Source organism: Amblyomma mixtum, chromosome 3 (genome assembly GCF_055824585.1).
Source record: "Amblyomma mixtum isolate Tamu chromosome 3, ASM5582458v1, whole genome shotgun sequence".
Lineage (NCBI taxonomy): Eukaryota > Metazoa > Arthropoda > Arachnida > Ixodida > Ixodidae > Amblyomma > Amblyomma mixtum.
In genome coordinates this window covers 147,846,626-147,871,567 of record NC_143014.1, presented here as the reverse complement: position 1 = coordinate 147,871,567, position 24,942 = coordinate 147,846,626, and the positions used below count along the sequence as shown (strand labels likewise).

The 24,942-nt window shown below is 47.0% G+C and overlaps 2 protein-coding genes across 4 annotated transcripts in view; one reads left to right on the top strand and one right to left on the bottom strand.

Annotated features, from left to right (window-relative positions):
• Positions 1–5,104, bottom strand: part of LOC149352338 (scoloptoxin SSD976-like) — a 62,263-nt gene extending 57,159 nt beyond the window's left edge. For both annotated transcript variants that reach the window (XM_089581499.1, XM_089581500.1), the window contains exon 1: positions 4,978–5,104. The gene's annotated coding sequence lies outside the window, so the exon portion shown is untranslated. The remainder of the gene's footprint in view (positions 1–4,977) is intronic.
• On the top strand, positions 1,967–18,518 carry LOC149352337 (uncharacterized). Of its 2 annotated transcripts, XM_089581503.1 has the most exons (5): positions 1,967–2,115; positions 10,469–10,530; positions 10,694–10,771; positions 14,043–14,075; positions 18,364–18,518. In XM_089581503.1, exons 1-5 carry the CDS (start codon positions 2,028–2,030, stop codon positions 18,460–18,462), a joined length of 360 nt encoding a protein of 119 aa, XP_089437629.1. In that variant the 5' UTR covers positions 1,967–2,027; the 3' UTR covers positions 18,463–18,518. The 2 variants fall into 2 exon arrangements, with proteins under 2 accessions (XP_089437629.1, XP_089437630.1); XM_089581504.1 differs by lacking the exon at positions 14,043–14,075.
• The last annotated feature ends 6,424 nt before the right edge of the window (positions 18,519–24,942 follow it).

Sequence of the window (24,942 nt, the reverse complement as noted above, 5' to 3'; positions counted from 1 at the left end):
GGTCGACGCTTGCTTTGGACAGAATTTAAAGTGAACGACATCGACGATGAACCTCTCGTACAACGGGAAGATGACATAACTAGAACCAAAATTTTACGCATTGAGCCTTACAGGTAAACAAGACCTAGCGAATGTCATGCTGCTTGTGCAGAAAACAAGCTGGAAAAGTTTGCCAGTGACTATCGCTTGAGCTTTATCCGATAGAGCTGCTGCTCCCTTTTGCCTTTTCGTTGCCAAATTTTATTCACCACGTGCTACTTTTAGTGTGATTATATTTTTCTAATCGTGGGTACAGGTGGAAAGCGAGAAAAATCAGGTAGTAGGTATTTTTTTCGGCGCGCTGTTTTCACGGAGCAAATAGCCGGACCTTGTGCTCTCTGTTTGTTGTTAAGCAGTGGAATGCACGTAACGAATGTAAGGCCGCTATGACACAATTATTTTTGTCCGTTTCTATTCGATTCTGAACGTTCGCCCGTCTGACGGACCCCAGTGGCAGCAAGGGCATGGAGCAATAACGAGGCGCTGAAAGAATGAGAATAAACTGGAATTGGAATGAAATATTTATATCACCCCTCGCTCTCCGTGAATAACAACGTACCGTGCATCCCTATACACGCATGCCGTAATAATTAAGGCGTGCCATTACAGACACGGTAGTGCACGAGACTGTTCGCGCTTGAAATGCGCCCCTTAATCATGTGTTCTCATCGATGTTTGCTAAGAAATTGAGCTTTATATTTACGCAGGCCCTTCTAGTCCGGGTAAATCATCTTTTCAGAAATATAGGCTTGGTGCGCGATAACAGATGCGCAGCCGTGGTCCTGCAAGCGTTTCACTTCAAAGTCGAAACTTCCTATCCCCATGCTCTCTGTGTATTGGTAACACAAAACTCACGTAGTGGCACTCAGTGGCTCTTCCATTCCTTTATCGAGGAAACAACCATATAAAAGCGCTCTGAAGATATATTTTTACAGCAGAACTCTGACAACAACGTCTGAATGTGACGCAACGGAGCAAACAGTGTGGTTCCGCGGGCGTTGGATTCTTCATATAGTAGTTCGAGACCCCGCCGCAGCGTGAAGTAACTTTCGTGAAAATCGCCAGTATAGCTCTGCGCATGTTTGGCTGTTAAACATAGATCACTTTATTTAAAGCAGAGGTCACAATAAGTTGCCAGTCAAGCATGCAACGAAACTGGTCTATATATGATCTGCAGGTTGAAGCGCTATGAAAAAGAACACCCAGTTTGCGCACAAATGAATGAATTTTGTTGTCATTTCTGAAGTGAAGTTGATACCATCTTAAGGGAATTACTTGTCCAAGCGAAAACTATTTATAACGACGGAAAATATGCTCTTGTCACTTACACGCATTGAGCAATTCGTTGGATAATTATAAACTCTTCATTTTCATACTGACCCTACCTGTATACGCTCGCCACAAATACCCATCCCTTGAAAGCGCGTTAGCCTTGAAGCATCGCGAACTGGGGGCTGCGCATTACGTGTTGTGCTTGTCTGCGCTGTCTTGTCTTCGCACCGAATATTTGAGCCTCGTCTGCTGCAGGCATGCCAAAATAAATATGTCACCACAAACATATTTTGATGTTGCCTGCACAAAAGACCCCCCCACCCGCCTTTTTTTTTTAGCCTGCATTAAGTGCAGCCTTATTCATGGGGAATTAAACTGAAATTCCTGCTCCGTCTTCAACGGCATTTACGATTTGCTGATAAAAAAAAATGAAGCTACTCGGGGCGGCCAGTTGCTTCGTAAGACGCCTATATACTTGTGCTCATTCCGTTCGCTATAGGGTTCCGAGAAGCGGCAGAATTTGAAGTTGTCTGAAGAAAGTAGGTACATGAAATCCCAACAATGAGGAGAATCCGCGATTGACAGGTGCACTGCACAATGCCGACGACAGGGTTGGCAGCTGCACAAGGCGCTTCTTCGGGAGCGCCGAGTGGACTCGCTACCATTCGGAGTGGCCTCTCCGGCTGTGCGCGCCGAACGGTGGAACAGCGCCGACCATGAGAGCCCCCGTGCTGGTCGTATTCTTGGTGCTGAGCGCCATCTGCGTGGTACATGCCAGGAAAACGAAGCTTCCTGCCTTCTGCCGTAAGTTTAGCGCTGCGTGCAGGGTGAAAGAAATTTGGCGGCGAAACCATATCATCCGTTTCTTTTCTTTCTTGGCTTCGTTTGAGTGTGCATTCTACGTCGTCTTTTAAATACTGCTATATTCATTTCACCTCGCTACGCACGCACGCAGTTTGCACAGGATGTGTAAATAAGGAAGCGTTTTTATGGCCATTTGCCCTCCACAGTGAGCAGAGAGGTGAATGTTAATGTATATGGAAGGGAGCGGAATCACGTGCGCTGCGCACACATACGAACGGTCCGTGACTGGTCAGTGCCTTTGCTGTCTGACGTATTCTTCATTGTAGCACTGATCACTACCGGGCGCGAACAGACCACGAATCGTTCGTACGCGCGAACAGCTTCGCGACTTCGGCCTTTGTACAGCGGTCGAGCCATAGTTTGCAGATGCTATTTGGTTTTAGCGGGTAAAGTGTAGGAAACGTTAAAAATGTGCTTTACGCGAGGGTGGATGCGTTAAGTTTTATTTAACAAACTTCCATGAGGGACTGAGCCGTTGACCGCTGAGACCTACCGTTATGCCTAACCAGCTTCGGGAGCACGCATATGCCTTCGACTAGAAGCGGTTAGGCTTATAGGTTAAGCCTAAAGTGACCCTTAGCGGCGATTGACGAAAGTCTTCCAAGAGCCTCACTGCTTGTACGACCATGCTCAAAGCGCTAGGGGGTCGGCCCTGTAGCGCTGTGGTTCGTGTCCAACATGCCAGGAGAGAGAGCACGATTGCCGGCTGCGACTGCTTCCTGCGTTGCACCCCTTCCTTTAGAGGACGACATATCGGCGCTAGTCAAGCCAACTTTGCAGGCACTTTGTTATTAGGCACGGCATCGTAGTGAGACACTTCATTCAAGGCGCTCCCGAAAAGCAAGAAATGTATGCACACGCGTACAGACACATCTTCATGATCCTTCTCTCCTACCGCTTTTAGGGTGCAGCTCTTAGGCGCCCGTTCCTGGCTTGCGCGTCGTCATCGCTGTCGGCATGACCGGCAGAGCTATAGAAAAGCGAAGAGCAGGGCGAACCGGCAGAGCCAGTTTCCGTCATACAGTTCAATTGAAAGATCCAAACATCATCTATATGTCTGTTCTTATTGTTTTGTTTTTCTCTCGTCGTCTTTCGCAACGGATTTCATGTTGTCATCTGTGCTCTCATATTTTTCTTTCCCTCCCCCCCTACACCAACGCTCGTAAGGGCACTGTAGTTACGTGAATAATCAAATAAATAAAAAGGCGTAGGAGAACATAGCGGGGAAGAGAGAAAGGCAGAACCATAAGGTGGAAAGTGGCGGAGGAACGTACGGCGAGGGCGGGCGAGAGGGGTCACGCTCAGTTTGCGCCGGTTGTTGCGTAATGACTTTCTAAACGCGTTTACAGATAGCCTTCATGCTTAATTAGAGCGTGCACCGCAACCACCTGCGCATAAGCGACTGAGGTGGTGCGGTAGCAAACAGATACCCCCGCAACACCTCCGTTTCAGGCGACACACATTGGAGGATTTGTGAAAAACGACGCACTGCCTTTCCATGCGCAAAGGTTGCGGGCCCCTTCATTGTCGCACAGGTGCGTGGGCGATAATGCTTGAATAAGCGCAAGATCTACCACAAAACTGTTGTAGCAACCTGATACAGCCATGAATCGGCAGTCCAACAGTCAACGAGCACATACATGGGCATCTATTGGAGCTGTTTGTGGAGTCCACGCCGTTTACTATGCATGGGAACGGGCAAACGCGACTCCGAATGTGCGGACCGCGTGCCTCGTGTCCCGTTCCAAACAAAAACTCCTCCTTTGTGGCTTCAGCTTTCCTCTTTTAAGTAATTAGACAAGCACGTTGCAACGCGTTCTCGCAGAGAGCAGCAAACATGGGACATGACGCCGCAACTTGGCAAGGGTTACACCGCTCCGCTCTACAACCCTGGGGAGCGTTGTTCAGTGCGATAGTACTTGCGTGACAAAGCGGCAATCCTTCGCATTGCACTCTTAAGGGTAGCTTAAGCGTCATCCAAGTTTTCTGCCTCAATAAACTGCAACATCCCCATGAGCTAAAATTTCGCATTAGGGAGTAATGTAATGTCGGCCAACACTTCTCTCTCAGTACTGTTGCCAGAGGCGCTTTGTGCTGTGCTGTGAAAATTTGTTCCACTGAAGAACTTTTTGTTTGGTTTAGATTCTTCTCCAAACATAATCCACAAGCTTTGCTCCTGCGCTGAAGTAGCAAGACAGCTGGACGCTGCGCGCTTCTTTCGTGTCCGCGATCTGTTGCGTTCCCTCCACGATCCACAGCTGGGTCGGCCCTCGAGTGGCCGGCCCATCCAGGTGGAGGCCAAACCAATACATCCCGTGTTACTGACTGCCCCCTGCACGGGCTGTTTTTTTTTTTTTTTCAGCACGTTTCCTCATAATTTACGAACTGAGAACTTTCGAAAAGGCACGCTGTACGCAACCTGTTCTTTAAGTGCTAATAAAACAAAATTCCCGTTATGTCTGAAGAGCCGACGCCATTCAGAGTAGCACTTGCATGGCAGAGCGGCTGGCAAGAGCCGCGTGTGCCGCTGTATAGTAGTCTTCCTGCTGCTGAGAAGAGTCTGTACGGCAGTTCTCTTCTCTAGCAACCGGCGAGCAACGCTTTGGAGAGCACCCTCGTTCAAGGAGTCCTTTGTGAAAGTGAGCGTCGTGAAGCGAGACATGAGCATAGCCGGTCGGAAAGGCTGCACAGGGGTGCCGGAGTCGCAAATCACGCGAGACATATGCACAATACACATCGTTCGCAGTAGCAGCCGCGCCTGCTTTGAGCACTTTCACGCAGAGGTGGCAAAAAAAGGCTCACTTGAGAGGTACGACCCCGTTATGCTGAGTCAGGATCCTGAATGAGGACTGCCGTTCATTACAGGCGCATCTTGTTGCCTCATCTTCACTTTTCTTTTGCGGTATAATGTGGATTGCTGTTAACAGTATCGAGATAAGCCTGCAAAAGAAGCGAGAGGGAAGAGCAGGGAATACCATTTGGAAGGAAATTCTAATTTTACCCCTGAAGTGAGAAATTTTATTGCTGTTGTTTCCAGCGTGTACGATAAATAAATGTAACTTTCACGAAAATAGAAAAATAATAACCTACCAACAGCCTGGTCTAAGCTTAGGCGGAAATCGGAGGGCTCACACAAGCCCTTTTGTGCTTGGCCCCGCGGTGTACGTGCATACGTTCAGAGCCAGCTTCAAGGCCCTTTTTCGATTAGACGAACTCGCGAGCAAGTACGGCGTTGATTATTCTTAGTTTTTTTTTTTTCGGTAGCGAGTTGATGACAAACGTCAATTATTTTCAGCCGTCATATACGCCTTGCATCAAGACGCAAATGTACGGCAATGTTTTTTTTTATTACTCTGAGACCGACTGCAGGCTTTTTTTCGTGTAACTGTTTTGATATTCGATAAACTTTTTGTAGGAGGGGTGTAAGAAAGGTAAATACCACTTGAACGAGTGTCACTTGAACGACCGTTCCAGACGAAAGAACTTTCCCAAAATGCCCCACCTAAACACCATTGCACCTGACACAAACGTCTTTCAGTAGTCGTAATTTCGGCCCAACGCAGCTTTCAGTTCCGTGAACATTTCAGAAACCCCTAAAGTACTGCTTCCAGGTCAGCGTGCATCTTACGAGACTTTGTAGCATCATGTTTTCGCTTGCGAAACTATACGGGATACCATACGTGCTTCAGGTTGATGTGGATACGTAGCTGGCTCGCAGTCTGAGTGGGAGCTGTATGCACTGGCTAGCGCACTTGACTTAGTCGCAGTCATATATAGCGGCCATAGCTCGAACCAGATGCCCATCACGTCTTGTGCAGCGGCGCCGCGACTTTTTTCTTTTCGTGTGCAACATGAATGCGAAAAGAGAAAGTCTTACTTTATAAGATGGAAGAAAGTTATACAAAGAGTGGAATAGGGGCAGCAATGACCAGACTGTGAAAGACTGCGCCATTACTGTTTTGTCTTAATCTACCATCGAGAGAGGTAATCCAGAAAGCATCCGTAACTGCTTATCTCAGCCCTAAGCGAAAGAGGCTGCGCAGCAGATGTTTAAGGCAAGCACAGGTGGCTATTTCAGGAAGGAAATTACTGCATTTTGCCAAAAATGCAAAGTGTTTCCAAGATTTGAAATAGACAGCTTTAAGAACCTTTTGAATGCTTGATAATAACTTAATTTCATGAAAATAAGCCTCCACGTGTTTATTTCAGTGCAGCCTGCATTCACTTCGGCAAACATTTCCTTAACGTATCCTAAAGTTCTTCCAAGTAGTATTTCAATGTATTAGGTGGCGTTACTGATCGCTTTCAGGTAATAATAATAATAATAATAATAATAATAATAATAATAATAATAATAATAATAGTTCTGAATTTTCATGCATGATAGAGGAGACTGCGGGTAAAAGTCGCTCCATAAAGAGAGCGACTTGACTGAAGTCCGCAGCCTCCTTTACAAGACAAGAAACGATACAAAAGAAAAACAGACATAAATAACAATTGACTTCAGATGAAATATGTGCACAACATATGGGAAAAAAGACACGCAAATCAGAATGAAAAAGGCTCTGCGATTCTTTAAGAAAGACTGAGTAACAAAACATTCACGTAAGGCTCGTACATGAAGAGTATAGAAATCAAGACCTGATTTAGGAAACCAATTTAAAAATGTTGGCAGAGTGTATGATAGTTTCTGTGCAAAATAAATGGCTCGAGGTGTGACAACGTTCCACTGTTCCATGCACCTTGTGACGTAAGAATGTGTGTTCCTTGTAAGATTAGATAATTCGTGGAGTACGATGTTTAAACAACTAAAAATCGCAGAATGTAGTAGGCCGCAAACATAAGAAAATATTTTTGACCTGCGATGGATGTCATTGATTCCACGCAACCTTCTGCTCACCGACTTCGCCAAAAGCAATACAATTAAAGTTACACAGCTGTGTGAAAAATTTCCTTTTGGAGAAAAAGTCGCCCTGGTCCGGCGATCTTGGTTTGGTTTGGTTTATGGGGTTTAACGTCCCAAAGCGACTAAGGCCATGAGAGACGCCGTAGTGGAGGGCTCCGGAAATTTCGACCACCTGGGGTTCTTTAACGTGCACTGACATCGCACAATACACGGGCCTCTAGAATTTCTCCTCCAAAGAAATTCCAGCCGCCGCGGCCGGGATCGAACCCGCGTCATTTGGGTCAGCAGCCGAGCACCATAGCCACTGAGCCACCGCGGCGGCCGGCGATCTTCCAACTGAGCTAACCGGACCTGCATGTGAACGCATGTCTCCTTTTTATGTTCTTTCCTGTGGGATGTCAATGGGCAAGATTCTCACAGACGAGAAAAATTCTTCCTAGCACGGGCTTCAAACCCAAGATCACCGCCTATTCGGGGCAGTCGCTGTACTTACAAAGCTAACCGGGGGTGGGAGAAATGAACGGCAAGGCGAAGTCGAATTTATCAACAATGCGAGGCGGGAACCACTCCGCACTGAGGAATTCTCTGGAATACATAGAACTAGAGGCAACGGCGGTCAAAAACAAAGCTCTCGGATCTTCGTATATTTTTTCGGCTGCAAAATTAGTCCGAATGTCATCACAGCTTCCATCTGAAGCGAAGCACAATCTCAACGCGGGATTTACTGTAAGCTGAGGCGGCGCGTCGTACCATCAAAGGCCCACCTTTCACCACTCTTACCCCTTCTCCCAATAGAGATACCAACGAGGCGTCAAAATCTCAACTGATCTGTAAGATTACTTAATGAGCACTTTGTTCTCTAGACGACTTGAAGCGCTAAAGGCGAAAAACCGCCCAGCACAGAATAAATAAATAATGCGACATTTTCCACTCTGATTTAAAAGCTTTTTTGTTCTGGTAGCACGAGCGGTACCGGTGCGGAATTAAGTATTTGCCGGTCCAAGCGTTTTATCTTAACGCGCAGTATTTGCCGGATGCTTTCTTATGTCAGTCATCATGGCGCACTTGAGTCTGGGAGGCGCACTCAAAAAGGAGCAACTTTTCCATCCTGCGATGTTTCGTGTGCTTGCTACCGAACAAGAAAATGAACGCAATGCTTCCGGTATGAGGGCATTGTTCTGATATTTCGCAGTCAGGTGATTTACATCACACTTCGCAACATTCTAATGGAAATGCTTCGTTTTTCTTCTGCTCTGATTAAAAATATTTATTAATCTCTTAACAATTACTAAGCATGCTACTACTTGCACAAATCGGTTTAGAACGGTGTTCTAGATTCACATTTGCCAGACGCACCAGTTTTATTTTTTTAAATGTTCCGCCTTTTTAAGGTAGGGTATCCTAGGTATATCCAGGTTGACGAAAATAAAAAATACCTCGAATGATATTAATTGGGCTTTGCGCAGATAGCTCTAAAAGTATGTGATTCGTGTTGTTTTTGCTAATCATATTTCTTTTCCTTGCGCCTAATTTCAAAAGTAGCAAGAATTGCCCAAGCTTTTATGAATTGAGTAATTCGCAAACGCTTCAGTTAGAAGGTTCTCGAAATCGCGGAGAAAAATCGAATAAAAAGAAAGCAAACTATATTCTGCGTACTTCTTTTTCGGACAACAAAGAAAAAGAAGGCCTTCGAAACAGAAAAAATATGACGACAAATTTCTGCGCCAGGATTGTACAGCAATTTTCGCAAACTTCCGATAATGGGCCCTTACTGGTGTAAGCACTCATTTGCTTATTATAGGCAAAGGCTTCTATTGGAGGCCGGAAGAAGCGTTTCTCAGATGTTTTTTGACGCTTTCTCAAGTCGAAAAGGTGTGTCATTCTTAATTGTAAATCACAGTTAAAGATATGTTCATGAAACACACAAACAAATTTCGTCCCGATACAGTTAGTGCTATACTCGTGTGAAGCCGTCTGTTAATTGTTATCCTTGGCGTCAGCTCGAACAATCTGAATATCGACCCACTTAAGGTGAAAATGTTGGCAGTGCGTAGAGTCATCGGCTTTTCTGCACACAGCTGCCAGTGGACGGAGTGATATAACCTCAAGTCAATTTTTTTGCAGCGTTACGTGATAACGATAAGCTCACTTCTGCCTCATATACTTGAAGTGTTCCTTATACTGACAAGCCGTAGTGGCTCAGTGGCTTAGGTGTCCGGCTGCTGATTCTATGATCGTGGGACCGAATCCCGGACGCTGAGGCCGCATTTCGATGGAGGCTGATGCAAAAACGCCCGTATGCTGTTTGACGTCAGAGCGTGTTAAAGAACCCCTCTGTGGTCTAAATTATTCCGCAGCCCCCAATTACGACGTCCTTTATAGCCCGTGTGTCGCATAGGAACGTTAAATCCCATAAACCACATGTTTATAATGCTCAAGTAGTAAATAGTGCATATCGATATGCATAATTGCTCGATCTGTAAAATGATACGTTCGACACGAGATGATCCGGTCTTTTTATGTACGAGAACTGCGGAGTTATGGCCGCTAGTATGCACGGGATGCAGTAAAAAGTATTCCCCACCAACAATGCGCAGCCAGCGTGTGTGACGATGCACGTGTTAAAAGAGCTCTGAAAGGTCTCTTCGGAAACGCGCGAACTTACAAAGGTGATCCCTCACGTACTGTGTTTGGCTTCTCACCGGCTCGAGAAACACGCAGCTTACCTCCGCATATGAGAAGCCAGAATGTGCAGTATCAGGCGACATAAAAACTCCATGCGTGCCTGCGTAACAGAAGCATTTCACGCAACTTTCGCACCGAACCCCAAAAGGTGAGCTCATGTCGGGCAACATGCATGCTGACTTCATGCATTTGTTCACGAAGTTACGATAGTACGGACAGTGGGGCCACCTTATGTTTAACCCTCTTTACGTGGCCGATCCGTGAAATGCAGCACCGCTTGAACATTTCGTATCAATCGGCAAAACCTGTTCACAGCCTCGTTAGTATATATGACACACCAGTTCACCTGCGCTCTTGTCGTTTCCTTGATACAAAAAAATAAATAAAATAAAACCGGAAAGGCAAGGAAATCACTGGGCGCAGTGTCTGGTTCGCTGCCGTACACACAGGGAGGAGATGTGACAAAGAGAGCGAAATAAAAGCAAAAAGTTAGTCACGTCATAGCTGCTCACCATACGACCCTACACGAAGTTAAACGCCATTCTGCCACCGTGCTAAAACCCTGTCCTCGAAGTTTGCAAGGTCACATAGAAACTCGTCGAGTTTTTACTGGTTATGATAATAACAAAGGAACACTTACGGTTGATTAACTTTCAAGGAAAATTTTTGCCGAAGCCTCGTTTATCTCTCGTTCCCTTCCAGCACTGACACTCAGGCAGAGGATGAAAGTACTCAGATGCATGCTGCAAACCGTGAGTGAATATGTAAGTACAATGCTTTTAATCTTACCATAGATTTATCTGTTTTGAACCCCAAGCCACTGAGCGGATCAATTCGTCAATAAAATCTCCTCGTATGACCCCTGTCAGAATCTGTGTTGTTGGCGTTACCAACCAGATGAAAGTAAACGTACCTTCAACGTTTCAGGTTCGGAATCGCATCAAAAAGGTGATGGAATACAACGGATTGAATCTGCGGGGACTAGCACGATACGCCTGCTCACCGGTGAGTTACAGAGTCTACTACTTTACAGTAGTTCATGAAGGCGTTGAAATACTCGGGCAGCCAGCTGGGTTTATGGGGGTTTAACTCCCCAAAGCGACCCAGGCTAGGACGGCTTCCGCAGTGAAGGGCTCCGGATAATTTCGACCACCTGGGGTTCTTTAACGTCCACTGACATCACAGAGGACACGGGCCTCCAGAATTTCGCCTCCATCGAAATTCGACCGCCGCGGCCGGGATCGAAACCGCGTCTTTCGGGTCAGCAGCCGAGCGCCATAACCAGTGGGCCACCGCGGCAGTTTGAAAAAGAATAAAAAAAGAGAATGCCACATACGCAAGAAGAGAAAAGGGCTTCATACAAAATTCTACGGCTTCGTATCCACTCAGCAGCGCAAGAATGTTACTCAGCCTGAGATAGACCTCTCCCCGGGTACACCAAGCTGAGGGCCTTGTAGAGCGCAGGCGAGATATGAGCCGCACCCAGCCGTCCGCTGGACTCGAGAGCAGGTTTATTCTAATCTCCACGTGCTGACCCGGAGCCCGCGCTTTTCTGCCACGCGGCTCCTGTATCTTCGTCTTCTTTGCGCGGTCCACCATGATGAGGTGGCGCTGCGCTACAGCTTCAGCTTAGTTTAGTAATGAGAAGAAAATTAGCAATTAATCCGAAGATATTCAGCACGCTAGGAATCAAAGGCAAATTGCATAGGCCGCCGCGGTGGCTCAGCGGTTATGGTGCTCGGCTGCTGACCCAAAAGACGCGGGTTCGATCCCGGCCGCGGCGGCTAGAATTTCTTTGGAGGAGAAATTCTAGAGGCCCGTGTACTGTGCGATGTCAGTGCACGTTAAATAACCCCAGGTGGTCGAAATTTCCGGAGCCCTCCACTACGGCGTCTCTCATAGCCTTAGTCGCTTTGGGACGTTAAACACCATAAACCAAACCAAACCAAATTGCATAGGTTTTAGAAATCGACGAGCTTAAAGGGGTAGAATGTTTGAAACTTGCCGCTAAAGCATGCGAATTCCTTTTGGGCTAGCATTTGAGTTGGTGACGCAATCGCCGAATAAAATCACGACGGTTTTCAAGTTTCTCCGCAGCGCACAGCACAGCACATGATGACGTCATCGAAGATACCGGTACATTTCCAATGCATAAACGCTTGCTTTGAAAGAAAGAAACCAACGCCACATCGAAGCCAAAGCGCGCCGAGAGTTGTTTGGCAGCATCCAACGAGGCATGGCAGGGTGTGGTTGACGGCAACGGTAATTTGAAATCTGACCTTCCGTGACGTCCCATTGAGCTCCTCCGCACTTTTTCGATGCTTTGATGAGAAGCCTAAAATTCAATCGTCGATTACGTCATTATTAAATGTCAGCGCAAAAATACTTGGTATGTTTTACTTACAGCCTCTATAGATTTGAATACTAGAATATCGCGGACACAAAGGGCAGGCTAACATACATACATACATACACCCCGCCGCGGTGGCTCAGTGGTTACGGCACTCGGCTGCTGGCCCGAAAGACGCGGGTTCGATTCCGGCCGCGGCGGCTGAATTTCGATGGAGGCGATATTCTAGAGGCCCGTGTACTATGCGATGTCAGTGCACGTTAAAGAACCCCAGGTGGTCGAAATTTCCGGAGCCCTTCACTACGGCGTCCCTCATAGCCTGAGTTGCTTTGGGACGTTAAACCACAATAAACCAAACCATAAATACATACATACATACATACATACATACATACATACATACATACATACATACATACATACATACATACATACATACATACATGCATACATGCGTACATACATACATACATACATACATACATACATACATACATACATACATACATACATACATACATACATACATACATACATACATACATACATACATACATACATACATGCGTACATACATACATACATATATGCATACATGTGTACATGCATGCGTACATACATGCGTACATACATACATACATCCATACATACATACATGCATACATGCATGCATACATACATACATACATACATACATACATACATACATACATACATGCGTACACACATGCACGCATACATACATACATACATACATACATACATACATACATACATACATACATACAGACACGCACGCACGCACGCGCGCGCACGCACGCATGCATACACACACACACACATATGCATGCATGCATGCATGCATACATACATACATACATACATACATACATACATACATACATACATACATACATACATACATACATACATACATACATACATACATACATACATACATACATACATACATACATACATACATACATACATACATACATACATACATACATACATACATACATACATACATACATACATACATACATACATACATACATACATACATACATACATACATACATACATACATACATACATACATACATACATACATACATCACTCGTTCTTGGGCGCCACGGCTGCGAAGTTTTAAGCGCACGCGGCGAACAACGATGGGAAAAACCGGCTGCACGCGAGTAATCGCTCAGCGCTGTTACCCGTCGCGGTGGCTCAGTGGTTTTGGCGCTCGGCTACTGATCCCAAGGCCGCTGTATGTGTACCCCTGTATCGTACGTCTGCAACCATCCCCGATTAGATACCTGAACGTGGGCGGAGCAGAGGGTACACTGCGGCAACCGCAATCGGTGCAGGCACGGTTACCGCGTGCATTTCTCGACCTTCAGATGGACAGATCAAGCAGGAAGTTTTACAAATTAATCTATCATTCTTGAGCCAAAGTTGAAGACAAAACTTTGACATTGCGAGTAATATTTAAAGTTACAGGACCAAATGAAGTTATTTTAGTGAAGCTGTTATTGCTTTGAATTACGGCAGTTTCTGCGGCTCTCTCCAAAGGCGGCTATAGGATTGTGGAAGTTTTAGCGCCTTGCTTCTACTTGTTAAGCTAAAAAGTACGTGGTAGAACCATGGGTTTTACTAGTCACGCGGGGGAAAAGGTCCTATCCAAAAGCCCTAATCTGTGCTCAAACAACGCTTCTCACCAGCAGCTGATCCTGATTTGAAAACACCTGCTTCATTGCTGGAACTGGATTAAGAAACGAAGCTAAGCAATGACGCGGTGATTTCTCGTGATTATTTCGCTTCAATAACCTTAACAAACTAAAACGCTGCTTTTTCTTCTGCCATCATTAAGCTCTCATTTTTCTTTCGCGCTCCTTTTTTCATTTTGCTTTGTTTTCCAGGAAGCACGATTTCGCTTAAAGAAAGTCTTCAAAGTAAGTAAAAGCACATTTGCATCACTAGCCTAAGTGTCAGCATACATAAAAATTAGAGACTTTCTGCAGGAAATACCGTGCAACCGCATATTGCACTGCCCAGCAAATTAAATTCTAGCTCCAAATTGCAACAATTATGGCCGCGTGAGTCAACTTCTTAATGCCCATTAACTTTGAAGCCTGGACCAAGTAAACTCTAACTTCAAACAAAATAAAATCAAATCTTTATTTACATCATCCAGATATTAGGGGCGCAGGCAAAAAGCTCTCACTAGAGTTTGATTGTGCGCCTGCGCCCCCGTACAAGGTTTCAAGAATTGTTCAATTGCATATTTTGGCAACAACTAACAAAACAATTGCGTTTGAGGAAAAAATAAGCGAGACACAACTGATAGGAACAAACAAATAAAAAACACATAAAACGGTAAAAGCAATAAGATGTAAAATAAAGGTTTGAAAGACTAACACAAGGCATTTAGCAATGATGGCACGTGATAGCTGAGCATTTGAGCATTTGATAATTAGTTCGCGTTTGGGGAATGAACCATTCATCGCGGTTTCTTATGGCATGAGTGTGTTCTCTGGGTGTTAAATGAGACAAGGTTTCAAGAAAATTACGGTAGGTATTACTTCTCTTATATCGTTTTATTAAATTGACATTTTTGTAGTCCCTAGCTCCCATGTGCATATGAACGTAAATAGCTTCGTTTGTCACTTTACAAAAGAAATAATATTCATCCTTTAGAGGACTTCTGGCTAATCGCTGTCACTCAGAAAAAAATAATAACAACCGGCCGCGGTACTCCGCTCAGGTGTAGTGTGATCGTGAATCTCTTTTTGTGTTAATTAAACTGAAAGCAATCCCGCCAGTCGTAACAGCAAAACACGGCATCTGTATCGCATGTTACTTGCTGGGCCATGATAAGCAAAGCCTTACCGACTCATTTATTTTAATGAAGGCGAGAGAGACTTCTTAATGTACGGTGGAAATGTTTGCCTAGTGATGAGCCTAGAAAGCTACTTTGGATTACTGCGACGAAGCATGACGTGAAGCATAGGCAAAGCGTTCGCACAAAACAGCCACAAACACCCGAAGAAATTAACAGCACACTGATGAGGACTATCTCAAGTGGAAACACCAGAAACTCTTTCGCCGCACGCCACGCGAAGGCGGCACTTGCACGTGACACAAGAGCACTGGTGAGATTAAGGCAGAAGTCGCTGCAAAGTCCAAGCGCAGCCAAATAAATGTCCTCTGTGTCGACGTCAACGGCTGTATTTGCAACGTGCCCAGGGTCCTCGTTTTATTGAGCGGGCTGTCTGTTTAAAGTACGTTGTTCTTTATAAGCAGCAATCTGTTCTTAATTTCTGGTGCATTTTTATGAGGGGCGCCCAGAATGTAATGCTTCTTAGTGTTTTCTGGTTCTCAGAAAAGCATTGTGATAAAATCTCTCAGGCTGACGAAGTACAGAAGGTATGTGGGCGCCTTTTTGTCGCCGTCGCACAGGTGGCTCTTTCATGCCAGTCCACAAAAATGGCGTTCTGTGAAAGACAAGAATGCCGTTAAAAGCAGCAATAAGCGAATAAAAGTCCCTGTAAAGAGATAAACAGATTCGCAATTCATTTCTCTCCACCATGGCAACGCCCGCCCGCATCCCAGCCTGAAAATAAAGGGGGTAATCGCCAAATTCGGCTGGATTTTACTTCCTCATGCTCCTTGCAGTCCTTACTTGGCACCGTCACATTCTCATCTTTTCAGGCCGTCAGAAAGATATAGAACGGCGCGATCCGTTTCCGCCGCGCCCGCCAGCGCGCACGCGCTGGTTGGTACCGACGCGGCAGGCGTGCGCGCAGCACCTGCCTGCCGCCCACAAGGTGATCTGCGCATGCCCCGTGGCTCCTCGCCGAAACGGATCACGCTACGCTAAATATCTTCATTCAAGTATGCTCTCCACGTATCGAGATTTTAGAATGAGATCAGTGTCATTCGTTCTGGAAAAGCATGGTTACGTCAGAAAACAGTCTACTTCAAGGAAGGCATGCATGCCGTTGCCTGCCGAGCTCCTGGACCTCCTCCTTCATTTCTATTTCTAAAGCCGGGCAAATCTCCCTCTCTCTCTAACCTCCGCCTAATGTCCCTGACGTCATGCGTTGGTAAGACCCTTGAGCAAATGGCTCTGACTCGCCTCTCTAATTTTCTTGAGGCCAGGGAATTCTTCCCCCATTCTCTCATTGGCTTCCGACGCCACGTCTGTGCACAGGACATGTTTCTGATTCTCCAGCACACCTTCCTGTCACCTACTCTCACTCAAGTTCACGCACTTGTGACCGCCGATGTTCGCAAGGCCTTCGAAGGTGTTTGTCATGACCACATCCTTTCTCAACTTGCCTCCTTGGACTGTGGCTCCCGCATGTACTCTTATATCCGTTCATTCCTTTCTCGATGTGTGGCCCGCTTTCGAGTAGACACCCATCTGTCCAACCCACACCACCGCACCCGTGGCACTCCTCAAGGTGCTGTTCTCTCTCCTCTCCTTTCAATCTCGCTATGGCCCCTTTCGCCTCACAGCTAGCTGAAATTTCCGACCTGCATCATATATTTACGCCGATGACATCACTCTCAGGTGTTCGTCTGGCTCTCCCGGTCACGTACAGGACACCCTGCAACGTGGCCTAGATCTCATCGACTCCTTTCTCACCACTGCTGGCCTCTCTCCTGCTCCTGAGAAATCCGAGCTTCTCCTTCTCAGCCATTCCTCCTACCAGCGCTCACACAACCACTTATTCTCTCTCCACCTTTCTGTCTTTCCCATTCCTGTCGTCACGCAGTGCAAAGTTCTTGGCTTCCCTTTGCATGCGGCCAAGAATGTGCAAGCCCTCCACCACGCTGTCACCAGCTGCCACTCGGTAACTCACCTCCTGCGGCGCGTGATCACTCGACGCTCAGGCCTCCACGAGGCTCATGCGTGCCGAGTTGCCCATGCGCTGGCTCTCAACAAAGTCCTGTACTTTGCACCCTACGCTTCCTTCACTCAGACTTCACCCTACACGGATGCCTCCTTTGTGACTCCTCGAGGTTCCTGCGGCTACGCCCTGTACCGTTCCCACCTCCCCGCTCCTGAAACCCACACCATCGGGCCGTATCTACGCCCTCCGGGCGCATTGTCCCTCGAGGTCCTCGCCATTGCGCATGCCCTCCAGCCATTTGCCCTCCTTCCCTCTCTCGAAGAGTACACACTCTATTCAGACTCACAAGCAGCTATAGACCACATACAGAAACGCACCTTAACCCCTTCTCTCCAACAGGAGGTCGAACGAGCGGTTTCCGCATTGCAGCCTTCCATCGTTTTCCTCCGGTGGGTCCCTGGGCATTCAGGGACTGACGGCAATGAGCTGGCCCATCAGCTCGCCCGCGACACACTTTTCTGGGCACCGTTGATCCTCTGGCCCTAGCCCTCGGAGGACCGTGGGAGACTCACCCTTCGCACCGTGCCCTTCGCCGCACCACAAAAAAAAGGTCTACCTTGAGCTCCGCCTCCACAAACGCCTTTACCCTCGCCTTCATCCATCACTCACGGTTCCGGAGGCTCGCCTTCTTCGGCACATCCAGATGAATGCAGTCATCACCCCGTCCCGCCTCTTTCTCTATCGCTATCGACCGGACCCTTCTTGTCCCAACTGCCCCTGTAACTATGCGGACCTGGCCCATTGCCTCTTCTATTGCCCGGCTGCTCAGCAGTCGGGTTCCTATCCCCCACGTTCTCTATCCATCACCACCTGGCTCGACTTGCTTGGCGCTGAAGGGGAGGAAGAACCGCGACTTCTGGTCGTCCAGGCGGTGGACATGCTCGGCCTGTAAATTATGGTCGAATAAAGGTATCTTACTACTACTACTGCTACTACTACTACTGCATGCCGTTGTTTCGCGCTGGCGTAAAGCTGCAGGAGCGGGCGGAGATTACATTGGAAGTGTATACGACAGGGGTATATGCGAGAGCACTTAACGCTAATTTTATAGAAATTAAATTAATACTGCTCGTGGAAAAAAAGGGGCATTACTTTCTGGGACCCCTTCGTCGTTTTGTACGCCTGACTGCCGAGTATAAATTGGGACGGGTCCTTCGAAGCCAGCGCGTATACCTGTCACCGTCCGCAGCAGCTATTATGTGAAATACCGACATCACTAAAATATACTGTAGAAGAACTGCTAAAATAGATGGTGGCAATCAGCGCCTTGACGATTGTGGCCATTTTTACCTCAAGACATCTTTTTTTTCTTCTTTTTCAGCCAAATGAACTCGCATATGCCATCAGAAAAGCAGCCGTCTGTATACACAGACTGAGGACCAGAACACGGAATGGACGTGGCAGAGAAAGGCGTGCCTAATATACTCGCTCTGCTCTTACGGCTCTGAAATATGAAGGCCCAGTGAAACGGCTTTTACTGCAACGAGGACGCAGCCATGAATAAAAACCAGTGCAGCAACACACATACTGACTTCCTTTGCTATACAGTATGGGATAGTACAAGTGAACAGAAGTTGCGTAATAACGGTTAAAGAGAGATGGCGAAAACAAATGAATGGTGTACGAACCATGTGTCGCGTTGAGAGAAAGAAGTGCGTGCTACGCTTCAAAAACTCCTATTACGCAAGAGTGCTTGTTACTGACTGGTGCCTTTCTCGTTGGCTCACATGACTGGCCAATCGACTCGTTGCAAATAGCGATTGTTCAGCTTTCGCATGCCGGCCAGTCGCTCAGCGTTCTTATGTAAAAGAATTTTGGGGAATAAAGTCCCAGAAACTTCCTCAACGCGAACTAGCGAGAAAATGCCATTCAGTTTTCGCGGGTTTTCAAGTCACGAGCTTGGCTGACTTCCACAAGCCTGCTGCAGGCGAAACCATTACACATTGGACAAAACATAGCCCGCATCTCAGCACATCCTTTCGTCGCCACCTGCACAGACCGTTTCTTGGCTGGTGGTGATGATGGTGATGACGAACATTAGCCTAATTACCCTTAACTTCCGGGGGAGGATAAAGGGAAGAAAAATGGCAAGAGTCGAAAAATGAAGCGTATCGCGCCGATTGGAGGGTTGTGAAAAATGACGATGATGTTGGTGACGATTTGCACAATAGGACAGCTTGGTTAGAAAGACCCATGATTGACTTGTTCAGTCTTCGCAAGGTGGGGTCAAAGACCTATTATTCCGAGCATTTCGCTCAAGAGGAAGACGCGCAACAGGCTAGGAAAAAGCTGGTGCCCACTGCAAAACCATGGCGAGTAGCCGGCGGCACTGGGGATCCATTCCCGCACCTACAGCATAGCAGGTGGATGCTCAAACCGCACGACCACCCCTGCGACTCGAAAAAAAGAACTAATCCAGAGTGCGTCTACAAGCGGCCATTCAAGTCTGTAGCTTTCAAATATTGATTTGCTTCGACGACATTCTCAGCCGGGCAGAGGTGCGGCCGCTGTCCTAAGCTACTGACTCCATGAAGGTCCAGCCGCCTTGGAGGACACCCGCTGGGTGTGGAAGCGAGGACAGTAGCAAAGGAGGTGCTCGGTGCCTTTTTTTTGCATCAGCGGTGATTGCACGTTGAGAAGTCAGCCATATTCAAATCAGGAAAAAAATACACATCGACACGGTCCCCGGGAAGAGGGTGAGGGGGGGGGGGGGGGGGGGCTTCTCAACTTTAAGCAAAACAACAATTTTGGATCGAAGCGGGAAAATGTGGTAAGTAGCCACAATCACCGGCAAGGGGAAGCATCAAGGCGACGGCCGAGCTTCCCGCCACGCTTCCTACCGCGAACTAGAGTCACTGGTCAAGTTTTCAAAGTACCGCAATCTCCCTCCCCGCGCCAACGGATTGGGAAGGTGTATGGCTGCCGTTGCGTGCAGCTCCGAGAATAGCAATCATGTATGTGGTGTCCTGTGCATCTGCCTCGGCAACATTGTTATTATAGACGACAAAATAAACTTCTGCGTAGTTGGCGGAGCCAGCTTCAGTAATATTGTGAACTTGCACTCAGAGGAAATTGGAAACAATTATTTCTGTAACTCATTAAAGCAGCACCTTGAGCACGTATACACCTCGTAGAGAAGTGCCCAAAGACTACGAAAGGCCATCGCTCTATGCAGTTCCCTGCAAATTTGTGTGCTCTCTCCTCTGGCAACATTGCGCCATGGCGGCCATGATACTTCCAAGCCCAGCGGTGTCGGGAAAAGGAAACCGGTACTCTGAAAATTTTCCATTGACTGTACCGCGAACTCCCTAGCAGCGTCACCTCTTGGCAATGAAACGCAGAAAGTCTGCGGTGAAAGTCTGCGGTGAAAGTGTCGGTGAAGTCGCAGCTAAACGTGCCGCTATGAGCCAGCAACCACTTAAAAGTGATATTGCAACATTTTTGATGTCATGCCACTGCTAGCATGAAATTATTTTATACACTGCGTTTTCAGTCTCCTCACACAGGCAGCAAGCAGACTGTTTCAAGGATACAAGATGTGAGATTGTAAATTTTTCTAACTTCCGGTGTCAGACCTTTTTGACACCCACGGGGCGTCAGTCTGTTTGCAGGCACAGAAAGGCAGTCTGGATGTTTGATGTGATGTGATTGCTAACTAGCATAATCAACGGCCGTACGAAGAACGGCAAGTTCAGATTACTTCAAAGTCGTTACGTGAAGAACTGCCGGTTTGACCACAGCTATAGTCTTTCCTGGATGGCTGCGGCGCCTAAGGAGCTCGAGCGCAGGTCCGAGTGTGGTTCGTGTATACGTAAATTCGACATACCTACTCCTTGTGTTCAGATCATGGTGTCTTCTGGCTGAACGCAAATGCGATTTCAGTTTTCCACTATCCCGGTATGGACAGCCGAACATTAAGATGGCACAGACACGTACACCAAGGTAACCTAGCCGCCAACGGTTATCTGTTTAAAATAGGGAATTGCCGGACAGATGCAATTTTTGTAAAAGCGGCATTTGGCTTTCGCACCAACAACTAAGTAAGTGGCGGTGAGTTAAGAGGGGAAAAGGCCGAATATGCACTGCCCGCAAGTCGGCAGCCATGTGAAGGTCGAAGCATGCAGTAGGAAAAGAAAAGCTTTATTAGCATGGCGACAACAATGTCTTCCCAAGAGTGAGTGACCCGCATACTTTGTTTTTGTTTTTTTTTACTGGATAATTAACCTCTCGATGCATCGTAAATTTCATGCCTCTTATAGTTAAGTAAAGAAGTGAAAATACGTTCGTTTCTTTAGAGCGAACGAAGTGTTCCCTTTTGTATTGTTCGTACATGGGCGTCTGAAGCGAGAGGTCTATAAAAAATAACGTTTGTTGCAGTTGTTGACTCACTCCAAGAAAGACCCGTGCGTATATGCAAAGGTCGTGTATTCTTCCAGTATACCTTGAAGAGCAAGAGGATATTGGTTTTGCATGCGTCTGAGAACGAAGGCACAGTCTGTCGTAAAAACCTTAGAAGGCAGCTCTCAGTATAACTCGAGCAAAAATCTCACCGATGTGTCCCGAGTATTCCCGGCAGAAACGCTTAATATATGTGCTTTATTTGGTCGAAGAAGCTGTAACAGTCTCAGTTAAGTTTTTCCTTCGTAAAGTGTCGGAATGGCCGGTTGGTCTGATCGAATGCTGGGAATTTCTCGCCTTGGTCCACTCGTCCGGCGACACGTTGCCGGTTGGGGCAGCAGTTCCAACTTCTTGGCAACAAAACTAGTTTATTGAAGACGAGACCAAAAATAAAAGCAACAGGAGGAAAAGGCGGTTAAAAGAAGGGCTGTAGAAAAGCGGCCGAGACGGAGTCTCGGCGCGCTCCTCTGCTCTTTGTTTGCTGCGGGCTTTTAATCCCTTCGATAATTGGGCGGAGCTCTAGTAAATCTGCTCTCGCCCAATTTCGACCAATACCGCTGCAATGGCACTGTAGATACAAGTAGGCGGAGCCCAGTGCTCGCCAGAACCCGACTCTAGAGGCGCCAGTAAAGTCCACTGCTTAGCTAGACAGCCGGGGGTTTAAGAAGTCGCGACCTTACTGACCCCCACCCACTTGAGAGCTAATCTCTTTTCAATGGGAAGCGGTCGTCGGCCACTTGCGACCCTTAAAAGGCTGTTCGCAGTCTTGCTCCCCAATCCCCGCGGCCTTGGACAGCGTCCGAAGCGCGCGACCCGCTGTCACCATTCCTAACCCCTCCAGACTTTCCGACGGACACGGCAGTTACCGGCGAGAGGGAGAAAGGAGCCACTGGCGCCGTAGGCTTCTACCTTAACAGTCTCCATGCATTATTTCAACTCAGGACACAGAGCATAACCTGTTCATAGTTTCACTGCGTAATCGAACCCCACCGTTGATAATCGATTATTAGAAAGGTTTGCAAAATCTTCAAAAAAAAAAGAAAACTGAAAATAATATACGTCCCTCGCCTTGTTCAAGAGAGCATTTAGCTAGCCTTTTGCCGTTTACTTTGTTTGCCTACTCTTGCCAAGCATTGCCTATGCCTTTGCATAGTTTAAATACAACTTAGGGCCGCTAATTGATAAGACCTGAAGCATGGCTGGTCTAGAAGCAGCGGCAGGAGGAACCGCGCGCTCGCCCTTCGAGCCCGACCACGCCTGAACATGCTCCGAAGTAGCTAAAGTAATCATTGAAACACACATTTCTTCACTTGAACATTTTACAGAAGCTCCAGGCATACTTCCGAGCGAAATCAGGGCACACTACCATTTATTTTCGCTGGCTTACAGTAATGCAGAACGCATCTCTGCTATACTTAAAGCAGTAGAACCGCAGTTTTCCTATAATTTCGCCTTTGCTGCAACATGATGAGACTAGAAGAATGTAATCTAAATGTTTTTGCTCCTACACAGTATGGAAGGAGCAGCTGCAGGAGGGAAATGAAGCTGTCTTCTTTTTGAGTTATTCAGTTAGGTATTGTAAGGTCGATGACTTCAGTAGGGATGGAGGCTATGGCCTCCATGCGAGTATAGCTTATCTCGCAAAACGGATAGACAGACATCCAGTTTTTTTCCCCAACGAAACGTTCTCCATGCGTGATGCTGCCCCGTCTACGGACAGAAATGCACTAAACAAGTACGAAAGACACAAGCAAACGCTACCAATTCGCCCAAGGAGTTCTCTTAACGTAGAACATCCCCTCCAAACCCCAGAGGTTGCCCAATATATGCTGATGTTTGTAAAAAGCGGTTCATACGGTGTGTGCTCAGGTTTTTTGGGGGGGTTTTTTTGTCGTTTCGTGCTGTGCTTGTTTCCTCAGTCTGCATGCCTGTCACGCTTCATGCTGCATGCGAAGCACCCTTATACGTGGGGCCATATATGTGGCCTGTAATATGTGAAAGCGATATAGTGGATGACCGTTTACCAAGATTTTGAGGTTATCTTTTTGCAAGACTTTAGCGGTCCTCCGGTGCGACATTCTGCCCAGAGCGCCAAGTCAGGGCATGAGAAGAGAGGACGCAAAGCAAGCGCTCGTGTTGCGTGCCCTTCAGCAACACGAGCGCCAGTCATAAAATGACTGTTTCATCTGGCAATAAATTTAGTTGAGAGTAGCGCTCCTTTGTGTCTGTGTTCTATCCCCGTCCTTTCTTAGTCGTTTTGCGCTAAAAGCTTTTGCATTACTAAGATGAACCAACTCGCCCAGCAGAACGCGTTACTGCCCTTCAGCAAGCCCCGCCTTGACTCAGTTTTCAGCAATACGACTCAAATCGTCGAGTGTCCCAACTGCAAGCTTCCGTTGCTCAGCGCGACGTATGCATTTCTCTGGCGGAGCAAGCGCACAAAGCAGTGATGCGAAAGAGACACGCTATGCAAGAAACGTTTTCAGTGCAATGTCAGCGAAGACCACGCCTTTCCTTAAAGGGGTGGAGACACCAAATTTTGAGGCTATAAAAAGCCTGCTATGGGATTCCTCTGTACGCAAGGGCACTCACAGCCAGGTGTTGGACACAACAAACGTTTAAAAAATATTTTAATTTGGTTCCAAAGATTACCTAAATGCTCACTCTCACGATCTAGACCCATCGCTAGCGCACTCAGCGCTGACGTCACTACAACGGTAGAGTAACCAAAGTTTTAGTGACGCCATACCAAAATACAGTGACGTATGATGAGCGAGGCACAGCCACGGCCATGAGGCACGAGTGGCGAGCCACGTGAGCGCAGTTGACGCACCAGCGAGCTTCATTTGCTGCGAACCACCACTCGCTCGGTTAGTTTTTGTGGACGTATTGCCGAACTAGCCATGCTTACTAGAATTATGCAGAGTGTTTCGCATCCTCACGCGAACCCACGCGAGGCCCACAACTTTGTGGGCCCACGTGACCAGGCAAAGTAGTTCAGCATCCTAAAAAGTGACGTCACTGTCCAACTCGGCGTTCCGAAACCGAAAATCGTTCACCTAAAAATGCAATATTAAATTATGCACTGTGAATATATGAATCTTCGAGTGTGTATCATGCTTCCCAGAGCAAGAAGAAACGTTTGAAACAAATAACGCACCAACCACAAATTTGGTGTCTCCACCCCTTTAAGCGGCATTGTGCTGGGAAAACGCGTTCCGACGTGTTGTTGCTAGCTGTAGGCAGTTTTTCTCGTTGCGGTTGAGAAACTCGCTCTATAATTTTGTTCGCGTCTTAAGCCAATCATCATAGAGTGGTATATTAAAGATGACCCTAAGAACATGCTAGTGGGAGTAGACTAACGTCCCCCAATAAACAGTCCGACTAGAACTCCCATTCTCCCACCGTTACGCCTAGGCAAGACGGCAAATGCAAAGACCGCCCACTTACACCAAGAACGAAACGTGCTGCAGTGTACACGGTCAACAATGAGAAATTATCA

Excerpts from the sequence above, each read along its gene's own strand:
- LOC149352337 (XM_089581503.1), top strand. The coding sequence starts at position 2,028 with ATGAGAGCCCCCGTGCTGGTCGTATTCTTGGTGCTGAGCGCCATCTGC. Across the intron at positions 2,116-10,468 it reads GAAGCTTCCTGCCTTCTGCC|CACTGACACTCAGGCAGAGG; the intron begins GTAAGTTTAGCG and ends GTTCCCTTCCAG. Across the intron at positions 10,531-10,693 it reads TGCAAACCGTGAGTGAATAT|GTTCGGAATCGCATCAAAAA; the intron begins GTAAGTACAATG and ends TCAACGTTTCAG.